Source organism: Diospyros lotus, chromosome 6, assembly GCF_014633365.1.
Source record: "Diospyros lotus cultivar Yz01 chromosome 6, ASM1463336v1, whole genome shotgun sequence".
In the NCBI taxonomy this organism is placed as follows: domain Eukaryota; kingdom Viridiplantae; phylum Streptophyta; class Magnoliopsida; order Ericales; family Ebenaceae; genus Diospyros; species Diospyros lotus.
Genome location: NC_068343.1, coordinates 12,300,862 through 12,317,526, shown reverse-complemented (window position 1 = coordinate 12,317,526; position 16,665 = coordinate 12,300,862). Strand labels below are relative to the sequence as shown.

The following is a 16,665-nucleotide window of genomic DNA, read 5'->3' as shown; positions in this document are numbered from 1 at the left end:
TGTTCCAACTCTATTTAATTATTAATATTATATTTAACCATAAAGTAATTTTAAGTAAATATAAGTATTTTTAAGTAATTTTTTTATTATTAAAAGTAATATACATATTTTATTTTTTATACATCTGTCTAAATTTTTTTTATTATATAACAATGTTATAAGATATTACTATAATAATACGTAAAAAAAGAGAGAGAGAAAACATACTTTGATTGTAAATGTTAAAAAACATAACTTTTATCTCTCCATTACAATTTATCTTACAAAAGATTAAAATGAAATCATATCCTGTAATCTAATACTTATCTTACAAAAGATTAAAATGAAATCATATCCTGTAATAATATTAGATTACATAATATTTATCATATATTATTACATATAATGTTTAATATTTACCCAACAATATCTTTCAGCAAAGAAGGTTTTTGTTTGAGTTTTATAGTGTCCAAATAATGGTATATTGTTTTATGAATTTGTTTAGTTTAAGTACTAAAAATATTTTAAGAAGCAAACAAATCATAATTTATGATATTCTGCTTTTCAAATTACACTGCGTAAAAACTAAATCAAACAAAATCAAAATCAGGATGAGTCATGTCTCCTCTGGAAGCCCAAATAAATTGATAAACCGCCCCCCCACGCGGGAGAGAGAGAGGACACTAGAGGTGGAGGGGACGCCGCGACCGCTGTTGGAGAGGACGCCGGAGAGAGTGGAGGGCCGCTGCTGGGCTGTTATAGGCAGATGACACGTCGGAGAGAGTGGAGGGCTGCTGTAGGTGGACGACACGCCGGGGAGAGAGAGGACACCGGAGGTGGATGGGACGTCGCGGCCACTGCTGAAGGAGAGAGAGAGAGGGTTGCTGCTGGACGGACACCAAAGGTAGAAGGCCGCTGCTGGAGAGAGAGAGAGAGAGCTGCTGGAAAGAGAGTAACAGAGAAAAAGAGGGAGAGAGAAAGAGTGAGAGAAGAAGTGTTTTGATAGACAGGCTACTACATTGGGCCACATAAAATTAATTAAATATTTTTTCCTCACTGCCTCTAATAGCTCTCCTCATTGCCTTTTAAGTTAACAGTGGATGACGGTGGGTAAAGTTACCCCAAGTTAAATGGGGTGCACAAAATCGCACTCGATTGAATTAGAAAAGCTGCCCATGGCTCTGGCCCACCTTCTCAAAACAAACTTCTGCACCTTCCCGATTGAGTTGACCGGCAAGTCCATGAAAACTACACTCTTTGGAACCATATACTGTGGCAATCTGACCCTGCAAAACTCAACAATCTCTTCGGCCGTGCCATTACACCCCTCCTTCAGCGTCACAAACGCACACGCCGTCTCTCCAACAGCACCATCAAGCCTCCCGACAACAGCGACGGCCGCCACCATTGAATGCCCTGCCACCACCGCCTCCACCTCCAGGCTGCTTATCATTTCTCCACCGGAACTCTGTATTTTGTCCACAGCCCTGTCCTTTATTTCTATGCACCTGTTTGGGAGTCGAACTCCAAGGTCTCCACTCCTATACCACCCTCCTCTGAAAGCTTTCTGAGTTGCCTGTGGATTTTTCAGGTAGCCCGACATTAAAGTGTTGCTCCTGAACATCACCTCTCCGATGGTTTTCCCGTCACTAGGCAAGCTGATCATCGTCTCCGGGTCCTTCACGTCAATTTCTTCCATCATAGGGTTGTGAATCCCTTCCCCGCTTGCTTGATCATCTTTAGGTGGTTTCAGTGATTGAGCAGTGAACGGGCCAAGGGCTTCTGTCATTCCGTATAAATGAGACACGCTGAATCCTAGCTCTTGGACTTTGTTCACAGCTTTACCCGATGGCAGTGCTCCGGCTACTAGTATCTCCACCTTGGAAGGAAGCAGCGTGTGGTCGGCGGCGGGGGCTTCTGCGATTAGGCTCAAGATGGCCGGCGCGCCACACAAAAGGGTCACCTTGTGGAGATGTATAGCGTCGAAGATGGCTTTGGCAGTGAGACTTCTGATGCATATGTTGGTGCCGCCCATCGCCGCCATTGCCCACGTGAAGCACCACCCGTTGCACCGGAACATGTCCACCGTCCATAAAAACACTGGAATAGGTCTCATGTCACCTGCGAGGATTCGAGCAATGGAATTCAGATAGGCCGCCCGATGGCTGTAGACTGCGCCTTTAGGCTTCCCGGTAGAACCAGAAGTGAAATTCACGGAGATCGGTTGGCACTCGTCGGCAGGACGGATAGGTTCAAAACCATATTTTCCCATCGCGAGAAGTTGATCGTAATGGAGGCTGCCTGGCGGGAGTTTTTCCACGGTTGAAGGTGCAATTTCTTGATGATTAGAAAGATCAGATTCTGGGATGAGAACAAGAAATGGGGGCTTGGCTTTGGCAAGTGTGATTAATTTCAACGCTTTGAGGACAACTTCAATGAATTGGTAATCAACGAAGAGGAATTTGGCCTGCAACTCTTGCAATAACAATTCTAGCATGGACGCATTAAGCCTTGTGTTGAGTGCAGAAAGGACTGCCCCAGCCATTGGAACCCCAAAATGTAGCTCGTACAGTGCTGGAATGTTTGGTGCTAATGCTGCAACCTTTCTCGTATATGAAAAAAAAAAAAGAAAAAAGCATATCATAATTCACAAATTATTAGATGGTGAGTTCATATCATATTATTTATTCGATCACTCAGTAAAAAAAAAAAAAAAAATTATGAAGTATAAAAAGAAGATTATGTGTCGATATTTAATTTCTTAGCGAGTGTCCTAATATATATATTTACTATCAATGTTAATGCACTACATTTTAAATGTACATTGCTACATATAAACTTGTCAAGACTGTTAGCATAAATAAAGCCATCTAACATGCTAGAAATATTAGAATAACATTTAGATCAATGCAGAAAATAAATAAATTATCTCCATTCATTGTTGTTTTGATGTCTCTTCTAGTTTGGTTCTTCCAAGCTCTTAAACACCCAAAATGATGGTATATGACGAAAAGAAATGGATAATCAAGTTTAGGGACCAAAATCATGAATTTATACTACATTCTTCCATCAAGAATATACATATATTATCACTTTACAACTCCATCAATAAGAGAACATAACTGACATAAACATGGAAACATAATCATGAAAATATTTGGGTCATAATCAATTAAGAAATTTCCCTTACAACCCATAACCAGTTGAAGAAAAATTTGGACCATCTTAAAGAAACTTCACAAAGAATACATATATAATAGAATATAAAGCATATATATATATATAAAGCACTAAAAAAACTAGGACCCCAAACAAAGCACCTCTTCAAGAAAATTGGGATAAAAACAAGATAAAGAAACTAAATTAATTAGATAGACAATAAACTCATAAATACACTCTAAGAAGATAAAGATAGGCATCATTTGCCTAGCACTGCAATCACAATCTAAAGAGGAAAATATTTACCATGGGATTCACGTCCCCAACTCTCCTTAATGTCATGTGTTTTTATTCAAGATAACAAACACCTATTCAACATTCACAATTCAATTCTAAATTGACTCAAGAATTTAGATGAATTAACTAATTAATATTCTATGATATATATATATATGTAAGGCTAACTATCCATATCACTATTCTCTTTTCAAAAGGTATAAAAAGATCTCGAGATGTGAGAGACAAAAAGTATGAAACTAATTATAATTATTAGAACTATTAAATTTCTCATTGACTTAAGTATTAGAATGATCTTACATCTTATCCGAGTTCCGAAACAGTTTTTTTTTTTTTTTTGCCCAATCAATTTAAGTTCATCGAAGTAATGGAAAGTGATGGAGAGTCTCACTTACGTATTATATAAATTTAATTGGTGATGGAACCTCGCGTCATCAAAATCATCTCCAATATTGATTGTTCGGGTTTATTGTTTGGTGTTTGTGAACCTCTCTGTAGTTTATAACGCACGCAATAAAGCATATATGCATGCAAAGGGCAGGGCCACGTTTTTATCAAAATAGGACACTCTTATTTTAGTAGAGACTTATTGTCACAAGACTAGCTCCCAAAATCTTGGCCAGCAAGCTTGTGAATTAAGTCCACCCACTTAGATCAGCTTAGCACCCAACAAGAAAAATACAAAAAAGGAAGCTCACACAAAAAAATACAAGAAAAATTCCAACCTTCTATTTAATTCGAGCATACATAGGACAATGGTTTGGGCCAATGACTCTTTAACCTGTAAAAAGGCCCATCCTAGCCATATATGTAGGCTACAATTTTACAAGTAGTTTTTCCCCTCAACCATCTCAACAGACTCAAAGGTCGCACGTAGTATGGAAAGAATCGTCTCTATGGGTCGTAAGGCTTGCCAGGGCACCACTTGCCCAAACTGCCTTATACACATGTGCGTAAGGGCCATCGTGGGTGCTCCTCGTGTGAACATACATCGCATTTTGCTAACATAGGTGGGTCGTGTGGTTGTAGAAACCATTACCCACCTGCTGACTGTCTCCTGACATCAGCTCTTAACTTTATCAAGGCCACACGACTGCTAACTGGCCTACCTCTGTGTCCTGCACATTTCGTCCCTTGCAACATCCTCGTGGCACCCATATTTCTCTAATGTCCAACCCACACTCGGTCGTGCCATGTCATGCCCATGCGTACTAACCTTATCACACACCTCGAAGCCCAACCTTGTTGCGTGATTATTGTCACCTTGGCACAATAGCCTTGTGCCTCTAACACTTGAGCTTGTTAGCCATTTGGATCCTGCCTTAACATGCCCCTTTTGTGTTAATGTGTTTTATAGGTGCAGGATGAACACTTAGCTATAAGCGTGTTAGGGACATTCTAAACCACTTTTACCAGATGAATGATGCCACCTTGGCATGACAACTCTATGCCTCCACCACTTGAGCATGTTAGCCATCCCAATCTTGCTTTGACACACCCCCTCATGTCAATGTGCTTCATAGGTTCAAGATGCACACCTATGAGCGTGTCAGGGAAATTACAAGCCACCACACTAGAGGATTTCAACACCCTTGTCTGAAGTGAAGATAAATATTGTTGAATTATATCTTTGAATTGCCACAAAGTTGTATCCTTTTCCCAACTCTCGTCCTTGGAGCTCTTTTCATCTTCACCAAGTATTGAATATGCCTGTTTTTCTTGCTTTCCCCCAACGTGCGATGGTCTAAGATTGCCTCAATCTCCCGATCATGTTGCACTTGAATATTTGGAGGGGCATTCTTGGTCTACACCCAATCAAGTGTATTGTCCTCGAAGTAAGGCTTCAAAAAGCTCATGTGGAATGTGGGATAGATTTTAAGCTTCCCGAGCAAAAGAAGACAATAAGCCATTATGCCAACCTCCTTAAGTACTTTGAAGGGTTCATCATATTTAGGTATCAACCCATGATGTACCTTCTTGTTGGTGATTTACATTCAATTCTAGGGAGTAAGTTTCAACCACACTTTATCTCTTACAGAAAATTTTAAGGGTCACTTTCCTTGATAAGTATATTTTTTCATTCGGTGAGTAACTTTGTCCAAACTATCCTACTCCTCCTCAAGCATGTCATACCTTTCCTTGGAAAATCGGTATGCAGTAAGGCACCAACTTGCTGCATTTGTTTGAGCCACCTCATGAGACATCAAAGGCTATTGGCCCATGGCCAATTCAAACGGACTTCGACTGATCATTACAAAAGACTTATGCAAATTATAGCAAAACTAAGCAATGTTTAGGAGATTCACCTAATTCCTTTGACTTGTTGTCACATAGTGTCTGGGATATTCTTCCAACAATACATTCACTTGCTTGGTCTAGCCATCAATTTGGGGATGATTGGCCGTTGAAAATTTCAGCTCAATTAAACAACGAAGTCCAAAATTGGCTCGTAAATCTTACACTCTATCACTGACATCTTCTGGCTGCCCAAAATACTTCACCAAATGCTTGAAGAATAGTTTAGCAATGGTCTCTGTCTTGCATGCCTTCTGACTAGCCACAAAGATTGCATACTTAGAGAATCGATCCACCACCACCATGATCATGTCTTTCCTATCCACCTTGGGAAAACTTATTATGAAGTCCATTGACATCAACATCCACAATCTTTCAGGGATTAGTAGAGGCTGCAACAAGCCAACCTCCCTCATCTTGTCAACCCTATCTTGTTGGCAAACCATGCATGTTCTAACATAGGCCTCTATGTCCTCATCATCTTTGGTTAATAGTAGTTGCACGAGCAACGCTTTCATCCATGCTATTCCAGGATAACCAGCTTATGTCGTGCCGTAAGTCTCCTACAACAACATTTGCCACAAGCCAATGCCACAAGGTATCTACAACCTGTCACTTTTAGCACACAAAAAGTCATCCTTAACGCAATATTGTCGGTCCACACCCTCAGCAACTCGCTACATTAGATTTTGATATTGGTTGTTAGCCTTTGCTTGTTCTAGAATCCGATCCAAGAGTTGAGTACTGATATGGCTAATGGCTGTAATGACCATCTGCATATGCTTCCTACTCAACGCATTTTCTTCCTACTCAACGCATCTACTACCTGATTAATAGCCCAGCTTTGTGCTACCACACAAAGTCATATTCCAACAAGAGTTGCTTCCAACATGCCTATTTAATTAGTTGTTAATTTCTTTTGGGTCGAGAAGTATGTATTGGCCACATTGTTTGTACATACCACAAATGTCGTCCCCAACAAGTAAACATGCCACAATTGCAAGTAATGTACCATTGCTAACATTTCCTTCTCATGAGCTCAAAAGCATCAGTGTGTACCTCGAAGGGTCGCTCAAAGTCTGACAACTTCAACACTGGTTCTGAAGCAATTGTTGCCTTCAACTAGTCAAATTCCTCTTGACACTCGACAGTCCACTGCCATGCCTTGTCATTCTTCAATAGATCGGTCAAGGATGAAACTTTCTTCGAGTACCCTTGGATGATCTTTTTGTAGTAGTTTTCCAATCCAAGGAATGATCTTAGCTCCAAAACTTTTGCAAAGATAGATCAATTGAGCATCACTTGAACTTTTCTCTTGTCCATTTGAACTTGCCCTTTGCTCACACGATGCCCTAGGAACATGATCTCTTCACAAGTAAACTAACATTTCTCTTTCTTCACAAAGAGTTTGTGCTCCCTTAATCAAGAAAACGCCTTTCTCAAGTGCATCAAATGGTCTTCTAAAGTTTCATAATCGATCACAATGTCATTCAAGTACACTATAACAAACTGATCAATATATTCATTCAGAACATCATTCATCAAGTTACAAAAGGTTGCTAGAGCATTGGTTAAGCCGAGAGGCATCACTAAAAACTCATATGCTCCATATTTGGTCACACAAGTTGTTTTCCCCTCATCTCCCTCAACAATTCTAACTTGCTAATACCCTAAACATAGGTCCAACTTTGTGATGTAGGTGGCCCTTGCCAATCTATCAAACAAGTCTGCAATTAAGGGAATTTGACACTTGTTCTTAATGGTCACCTTGTTAAGGGTTTTGTAGTCAATGCAAATCCTTAGAGTTGGAGGTGGATATAGAAATTTATGTAAGGGGAGGCTAATTTTTTTTTTTTTTTTTTTGAGATGTAGAACTACATGTGGATACACCCCTGCTTAGAGTCTCATCCTGCTTCTTCTAAAACAACACATAGGCACCATAGGACACCTTGGATGGACATATCAAGCATATATCTAGCAATTCGACCAACTGTTTCCTCAACTTGGCCAACTCGGGAGGTGTCATTCTATATGGGGCCTTAGCTGGGGGTTTTGCACTAAGTTATAACTCAATTCAATGATCAGTTACGCATCTAGGTGGCAAAGCCTTTGGCAGCTCAGGTGGCATAACATCTGCATATATACTCAAGCAACACCTCTACTGTTAAGTTGGGGACTTCCACCCATTGGTCTAGCTTCATCTCAACCAGTCCTGTTAAATACATTGCTTCTCCCTTCTTTAAGCCTTGTTCCATCTTCATGGCAGAGAGTATGCTGCTCTTGCCCTTATCTTGCAACCCTAAACACAAATCATCTAACAAAGCACGACTGCGATTCATCAAAAATCAAAATCTCACCTAAGTGCACCATTAGTATTGCCTTAGCTCTCATCAGGAAGTCCACATCAAGGATGACGTTAAAGTCATCCAACTACACCACCATAAAGGGGAATGTCCCCTTCTATGAACTAAGGGAGACTGCCACGTTTGAAGCCATTCCTCATACACTTTGGGTCGCGAAGTTGCCTGCCTTGATGTGGTTTTGGCATGGCTCGACCTAACGCCCTAATGCCACCATTATCTTGTTCGTAATAAAATTGTGTGAGGCCCTACTGTCTACCAACCCACAATAGTCAATGCCATTCACTGAAACATGCACCCGTATGATACCGCATGTTGGAGTTGAGTCCTAGATTACTCTTACCAATACCTAGCTAGAGAAGACACCCAAACCTGGTCTTCCTTGTCAACGTTTGGGTCCTTCTTGTAGACTTTTTATGGCTTCCTCCCATATCCCACATCGGTTGGGCAGTGGGAGGGAGATCCTCCTTCACCTTATTTAATGCCCCCTTCCCCTTTGTTAAATGTATCCTAACAAGTTTGCATTTATTGCATTTGTACCCCCTCATTTGAGTGTGTATTTCTCTTACACACTTTGTATTTTCTCTCTTTGATATTAGAAAAGATTTGGTGGTGTCCGAGGACGTAGGCCATATTGGTCGAACCTCGTTAATTTTCTGGTGTTCTGTTTATGTTTATATTCAATAGTTTTTATCGGGTATTATTTTGGTGCTTTTGATTTTGGGGAAAATTGCCCGATTTTCCCAACAATTGGTATCAGAGCCCAAGGTTCTTAGTATGCTCTGTGGTTGCAGTTGAGTCTGATCTTCCACATCAGAAAAGATTCCTTTTTTTGGCCAAGTTTTTCTTAGTATGCTCTGTGGTTGCAGTTGTGTCTGATCTTCCACATCAGAAAAGATTTTCTTGGATTGTTTCCGCTTTGATAACTATTGAATATAGAAGATGGCAGAGATGGCAGGCGAAAAGAATTCAGAACAATCCACATCGGGAGTTTCTTCTTCGTCCACTTGGGCGAGGAATCTGGCGAATACAAGAATTGCAGTGGAGGTGTTTGATGGCTCGGGTCATTTCGGCATGTGGCAATGCGAGGTTCTAGACGCTCTTTTCCAGCAAGGTCTAGACATCGCCATTGAAGAAAAGAAACCAGAAGATGTTGAAGAAAAAGATTGGAAGACCATCAATCGATTGGCGTGTGGTACAATTCGATCATGCCTGTCCAGAGAGCAGAAGTATGCATTCTCGAAGGAAAATTCTGCCGGTATACTATGGAAGGCATTGGAGGAGAAATTTTTGAAGAAAAGCGGTCAGAATAAGCTCTACATGAAAAAGAATTGTTCCGCTTTACTTATGTTCCTGGTACCACAATAAATGATCATATCACTACCTTTAATCAGTTGGTAGCTGATTTGATGAATTTAGATGAAACGTTCAAAGATGAGGATTTGGCTTTGATGCTGTTGGGATCCCTTCCCGAGGAGTTTGAATTTCTTGAGACGACTCTACTTCACGGGAAGGTTCAGGTATCTCTTAGTGAAGTTTGTGCTGCTTTGTATAGTTATGAGTTGAGAAAGAAAGATAAAAAGGAAACAACGCATGACGCAGCAGAAGCATTGATTGTAAGAGGCCGTTTGCAAAGCCAGAAGAAAGGAAGGAGAGGGAGGTCTAGTTCGAAACCCAGACCGAACAAAGATGAATGTGCCTTTTGTCGGGAGAAAGGCCACTGGAAGAAGGACTGCCCAAAGTTAAAAGCTAAGGGCAAATCTGACAAAGGGAAAGCCGTCTCAAATATTGCTGAAGTTAATGATGAGGATTCAGACCTTTCATTAGTTCTTACGTCTTCAACAAGCTATTCTGGAGCTTGGCTTTTGGATTCGGGTTGCAGCCACCATATGTGTCCTAATCGGAATTGGTTCTTTGACTTTCAAGAACTTGATGGAGGAGTTGTTTACACAGCAAACAACACACCTTGTGAAACAAACGGAGTTGGCACAATCCATTTGAGGAATCATGATGAATCAACCAGAATACTGACAGATGTAAGATACGTGCCGAGTTTGACAAAGAATCTCATTTCTGTGGGAACATTGGAGTCCAAGGGATTGAAGGTAACTGCAGAAAATGGAGTTATGAAAGTGTTCTCTGGCGCACTTGTAATATTGAAAGGTATACGAAAGAAGAATAACTTGTATTACTATCAGGGTAATGCAGCTATTGGGACAACAGCAGCAATAGCTTCAGATGATGACAGGGATACAGAAGTAACCAAACTGTGGCATATGCGTTTGGGACATGCAGGTGAAAAATCTTTGCGAATTTTAGCCAAGCAAGGATTATTGGAAGGCGTCAAGACCTGCAAATTAGACTTCTGTGAGCACTATATCAAAGGGAAGCAGACGAGAGTGAAGTTTGGCACTGCAATCCATGATACTAAGGGTATTCTGGATTATGTTCACTCAGATGTGTGGGGACCATCCAAGACAGCATCTATGGGAGGTAAACACTACTATGTAACCTTTGTTGATGATTATTCCCGAAGAGTATGGGTGTATTCTTTGAAGAAAAAGGATGAAGTGTTGGGATGTTTCCTTAAATGGAAAAATATGGTGGAAACTCAGACTGGCAGAAGGATCAAACGACTCAGAACAGATAATGGTGGTGAGTATAGAAATGATCCATTTGATAAGGTCTGTCAAGATGAAGGTATTGTTCGACACTTTACAGTTAGAGATACACCACAGCAGAATGGGGTGGCAGAACGCATGAACCGAACGTTGCTGGAGAAAGTTCGGTGTATGTTGTCCAATGCTGGGTTGGGCAGACAATTTTGGGCTGAGGCTGTGACTTATGCGAGTCATCTCATTAATCGATTGCCATCAACTGCTATTTGTGGAAAAACACCTTTCGAGGTATGGTCTGGAAAACCTGCTAATGATTATAATTCCTTACATGTTTTTGGTTCCACTGTATACTATCATGTTAAGGAATCCAAGTTGGATCCAAGAGCAAAGAAAGCTTTGTTCATGGGGATCACTTCTGGAATAAAGGGCTATCGACTCTGGTGTCCGGAATCGAAGAAGATAATCTTTAGTAGGGATGTTACTTTTGATGAATTTGCCATGTTGGAAAAAGTAACAAATGAAGTTGTGCAACAGTTTGATGATGCTCCACAACAGGTGGAGAATACTCCAAAACAGGTGGAGTTTGAAAGAAGAATTGACCCAGCAGTAAGTATCAAATCAGGTGGAGACACTCCTATGGCAGAGGAGTCGTCAGATGAAGAAGAGGTTCCAACCCAAGAACCTCCACAGCAACAAGAATCAATAGCAACAAGAAGGCCACGACGAGAGATTCGAAAGCCTGCTCGATTTGTCGATTTGGTGGCCTATGCATCTCCAATTGTAAATGATGAAGTTCCTGCCACTTACAATGAAGCTGTCCAAAGTTCAGAAAATGAAAAGTGGAGGAAAGCTATGAATGAAGAAATGCAGTCCCTTAAGAAGAATGAGACATGGAGGCTAGCCAGCTTACCGAAGGGAAAGAAGGCAATTGGATGCAAATGGGTATATGCAAAGAAAGATGGATTTCCTGACAAGAATGATGTTCGCTACAAGGCAAGGTTGGTGGCTAAAGGCTACGCTCAGACGGAAGGTATTGATTATAATGAAGTGTTTTCTCCAGTTGTGAAACATTCTTCCATTAGAATTTTGTTGGCCTTGGTAGCGCAATTGAATTTGGAACTAGTTCAGATGGATGTGAAAACCGCGTTTCTACACGGTGACTTGGAAGAGGAAATCTATATGACTCAGCCAGAAGGATTCAGAGTTGCTGATAAAGAAAATTGGGTTTGCAAACTAAACAAATCGTTGTACGGATTGAAGCAATCTCCGAGACAGTGGTACAAGCGATTTGACAAGTTTATGTTGGGGCAGAGGTACACAAAAAGCAAATATGATCACTGTGTGTATTTGCGTAAGCTACAAGATGGATCTTTTATTTATCTTCTCTTATATGTTGATGATATGCTGATAGCTTCAATGAATAGTGGAGAAATTGAAAAACTGAAGACTCAGTTGAATAAGGAGTTCGAAATGAAAGATTTAGGTGAAGCCAAGAAGATTCTTGGCATGGAGATAATCAGAGACAGGAAAAGAGGAAGGCTTTGTTTGACTCAGAGAACATATCTGAAGAAAGTACTACAACGTTTCGGCACGAATGAAAAGTCAAAACCTGTGAGTACCCCGTTAGCTCCTCATTTCAAACTAAGTGCATCTTTATCTCCGAAGAGTGTTGCGGAACAAGAGTATATGTCAAAGGTTCCGTATGCAAAAGTTGTTGGTAGCTTGATGTATGCTATGGTGTGTACAAGGCCCGATATTTCACAGGCAGTTGGAGTTGTGAGCAGGTATATGCATGATCCTGGAAAGGAACATTGGCAAGCTGTGAAATGGATTCTACGATATATTCTGAACACCGTAGATGTTGGCTTAATATTTGAGCAGGATAAGAAAATGGATAATTGCATAGTTGGTTATTGTGATTCCGACTATGCTGGTGATATGGATAAACGTCGATCTACGACTAGTTATGTGTTCACATTAGCAAAGGCACCGGTCAGTTGGAAGTCTACCTTACAGTCTACAGTTGCTCTGTCTACCACAGAAGCAGAGTACATGGCAGTTACAGAGGCTATGAAGGAGGCTATTTGGCTTTATGGGTTGCTTGATGAATTGAGAATTGGTCAAAAGTACATCAAGGTACATTGTGACAGTCAGAGTGCTATTCATTTAGCAAAGAACCAAGTTTATCATGCAAGGACGAAGCACATCGACGTAAGATATCATTTTGTACGGGAAATTCTAGAAGAAGGAGAGATACAGATTCAGAAGATCCCAACTGCTGAAAATCCTGCTGATATGATGACTAAGGTTGTGACAGCAGTCAAGTTTCAACATTGTTTGGACTTGATTTATATCCTTAGTATTTGAAGTTGGCGCTTCATAGCGCATTTGAAGACACCTACTGATTATTGATTCTTTGAAGAGATTGTTGAGGTTTTTTGGAATTTTGGAGATTCGCCAAGGTGGAGATTTGTAGACTTTTTATGGCTTCCTCCCATATCCCACATCGGTTGGGCAGTGGGAGGGAGATCCTCCTTCACCTTATTTAATGCCCCCTTCCCCTTTGTTAAATGTATCCTAACAAGTTTGCATTTATTGCATTTGTACCCCCTCATTTGAGTGTGTATTTCTCTTACACACTTTGTATTTTCTCTCTTTGATATTAGAAAAGATTTGGTGGTGTCCGAGGACGTAGGCCATATTGGTCGAACCTCGTTAATTTTCTGGTGTTCTGTTTATGTTTATATTCAATAGTTTTTATCGGGTATTATTTTGGTGCTTTTGATTTTGGGGAAAATTGCCCGATTTTCCCAACACTTCTGTCCCTTAGCAATTAGTGCACTCACTCGCTCCCGTTTAGGACATTCTCTCGCACGGTGTAGTCTATCACAAATAAAGCACTCACATGCCTTATGCCTGCTTGCTTCACCCTCGGTAGCTTTGCCCTTTCCCTTGTAGCTGTCTTTCTCTTCGGGTCTACGATCATCTTTCTTCTTCCCCTTGTCCTTTGCCTTCATTCCTACACCATCAGTGGCCTTGAGTGCCTGAAAGTCCACAAGGGCGTCTACAACTACCATGCAAAGGGTAGATTCATCACATATTGTCTCCTCAATTTGGTTTGGACCCATGATTAAAGACCCGACATGAAGTTAAAAAGCCAATCTTCCTCTATCATTTTTTCGATGTCTAGCATCAATGAGCTAAATTGCTTGACATACTCTCGCACAGATCCAATCTGCCTTAGTCATTTCAGTACTTCTCTTGCAATATATGATACATGTGAGGATAGGAACTGAGCCTTCAATTCTGCCTTTAACTCATCACACGTCTGGATTTGGGGCTTTTCTTGGTCATCCACTGACGCTCTTGTATGCCACCATATATAATTAGGCATCCCCAGCAAAGGAACATGCTGGCTAGATCTACTTTCGCATCATCTAGAATGTGGGCAATCTTAAAGTACTCCTTCATGTCCCACAAATAGTTTTTCGAGTGCCTTGGACTTGCGTACCTTTGTGAAGGTCTTAGGCTCAGGGACCTTTAATTTTAAAGCCGCCTCACCCCCACCAGAGAGCCACTCAGCAAGGCCCGCTTCAATAGAGCCACGTCTCCCTCCAATGAGGCTCTCTAGGCCCTTAGTGCTACCTCTCATGCCTCTGCATGTGCATTAAGGTCTGCCTCCAAGGCAACAAGCTTGGCAACTAGCTTCTCCTTCCAGGCTTCGGCCCTATCCTTCTGATAGGTGCATAGATCTTCGACAAGGGTCTGCAAATCCTCAAGGGACGAGGCTGCTTTAGCAACCTTCTAGGTGAGTGAGATTTCATCAACCGGGTCCCTCTCTCCCATGTAGGCTTCCAAACCAGAAAATAATGGTTCATGCCCAAGTTGACTAGACTCAATTAATAATGAACCGGCACATTTCATGAGAAGACTACCAATAAGTTAATAGTGTCCTTTGTTTTTTTCTAGGAATAAATCATAGTATTCCAAGGAAAAGGGTTGCATGCAGACAGATTGAAAATTATTAGCCGCGTATTCTACGGATCGATTCAAATGCAACGGCGGAAAATAGGAGAGAAATATGGCATGATATGCCACAAGAGAACAAACATGAACCGTAAAAATTGAAAAAAAATTGTGGATGGATATGTGGACGTGAGACGGCATATGGCATGATATGTTTGTTGACCTTATTGGTGGCATGTATTTAATATGGCTGGTGGACGATGGATCTATCGAGAATTCGTTGGCATCTGTGGCGTAATTGCCGGTCTTAGGTGGGTCCTCATGAAGAAGAAGAAGAAGAAGAAGAAGAAGAAGAAGAAGAAATTCAGTTGTTCATTTAATGGATGCATCAAGACTGTTCCTGAAGTTTCCCAATTAATGATATATCAGAGATTTAAATGGAGCTAGCCTTCTGTAATTAATTAACCATGCATGATGATGAGATGATACTTGCACTTGGGGACCAGTGTTTGCACACATCTCGCCGCCATGTCTGCTTTGACCCACATATTCTAAAATTTAATTAGTTTGAATAATAATCCCATTAAGTCAGGATTGCAAATGAGGCATTGAATGATTCAATTATTCGCGGGGGCAGCCATAATTAAGCCTGCACACAAGGATGGTTTTTTCTTGACCTTTACAAAATATGCTATTAATTTTGTAGCTTTGTTTCCTAGCATATGTTTTATTGTGTTGATTTTTAATTTGTCTTTAATTAGAGATTTGGGTCTTGGTATTGAGCTTTGTCATGCTTCGACTCTTTGAAGTTTTAGCCTGAATTAGTTTCAGTGCGTTTGTTTTTTAAGTGAAAACGGCTTAACAAATACATTAAATTGCAAGTTATCCTCCCTTTAGATAGGATGCTTTCTAAGGTGTACGTTTTGTGGTGTGTGCTTTATCTCTTTAGGTGGCGTCATGCTTGTTTCGCTATTGTATCTAGTTGGAGCGTGTTGTGGAGCCTTCACCTCATGATCGCCTTTGTATCAGCGCACGTCTCCTTACGTAACTTTTTTATGAGTCTTTAGTGATTGGTTAATTTCTAACTAAAATAAAATTATATATTACATAAAATGTTTAAATCTCTATGAAACAAGTCTACACACAAATTTCGGCGTTTAGTTGATGCATGCAGGCTATATATATTTGTCAGTTATTATGCATATTCAAATCCTTTTTGATATATATATATATATATATTGAAAAAATATACATATACATGTGTGTGTGAGTAATGGAATAGAGAGAAAAATGGGAGAACTTACAACATCTCCAGGGCGGAGACCCAACTGAGAGAGAGCAGAGGCCAGATTGATACACCTTGCATGAGTTTGCCTCCATGTATATCTAATATGGCTGCCATAAACAACAGACACTTTCTCTCCACAGACAAAAGCTGCTCTCTCCAAGAAGCTTATGGGGGAGAGAGGGACGTAGTTGGCCGAGCATTTCACCAGACCCTCCATCGATCCCTAGCTACCTTTTCTGTCTTATAGCTCAGCTGAGATGATCAGATGATGACTTCTCCCCATCAATCCCCCCTAGCTAGCTATATATATAAATAGTGCACGAGATTTTTTTTATTTATAATTAATGCTAGAAGGTGGTCCATGTTCTGTCCTGTAAAAATAAATAAAATAGAAAATTTTAAATGCTCCTTAGATAATTAGATTTTAATTTTCAGTGCGATTTATAATATCTTTAAATTTATTATAATTGTGAGAGTTATGCATGATAAAAAAAAATACATAAATTTTTGTGATGATACTTATTTTATGTAAAAATACATAAATTCTTGATATTCCCACAATGAGTGAGAATATCAAGAATTAAATTTTTGTGATGATATTTATTTTATGTAAAAATATAATTAAATATTTTATTTTATGTGTGTATAGTGTGTGATCGCATTTAAGTTTCTGATGAGGGAATATTTTACTTAAGGGCAAAAA

At 40.2% G+C, this 16,665-nt stretch overlaps 1 protein-coding gene across 3 annotated transcripts; it reads right to left on the bottom strand.

Moving 5' to 3' along the window:
- Positions 1–460: 460 nt before the first annotated feature.
- LOC127804811 (butanoate--CoA ligase AAE1-like) lies at positions 461–16,253 on the bottom strand. Of its 3 annotated transcripts, none has more exons than XM_052341839.1 (3): positions 15,979–16,227; positions 1,170–2,585; positions 461–920 (listed from the first exon to the last, which is right to left on the bottom strand). In XM_052341839.1, exons 1-3 carry the CDS (start codon positions 16,074–16,076, stop codon positions 596–598), a joined length of 1,839 nt encoding a protein of 612 aa, XP_052197799.1. In that variant the 5' UTR covers positions 16,077–16,227; the 3' UTR covers positions 461–595. The 3 variants fall into 3 exon arrangements, with proteins under 3 accessions (XP_052197799.1, XP_052197796.1, XP_052197797.1); XM_052341836.1 differs by having other exon boundaries at positions 467–920; positions 1,170–2,581; positions 15,979–16,253; XM_052341837.1 differs by having other exon boundaries at positions 467–917; positions 1,170–2,581; positions 15,979–16,253.
- Between the last annotated feature and the right edge of the window lie 412 nt (positions 16,254–16,665).

Coding starts and splice junctions, on each gene's coding strand:
- LOC127804811 (XM_052341836.1), bottom strand. CDS start 16,179: ATGGAGGGTCTGGTGAAATGCTCGGCCAACTACGTCCCTCTCTCCCCC. Junction 2,582..15,978: donor GTCTCCGCCCTGGAGATGTT/GTAAGTTCTCCC, acceptor TATACGAGAAAG/GTTGCAGCATTAGCACCAAA. Junction 921..1,169: donor CAGAAGTTTGTTTTGAGAAG/GTGGGCCAGAGC, acceptor CTCTCTTTCCAG/CAGCTCTCTCTCTCTCTCTC.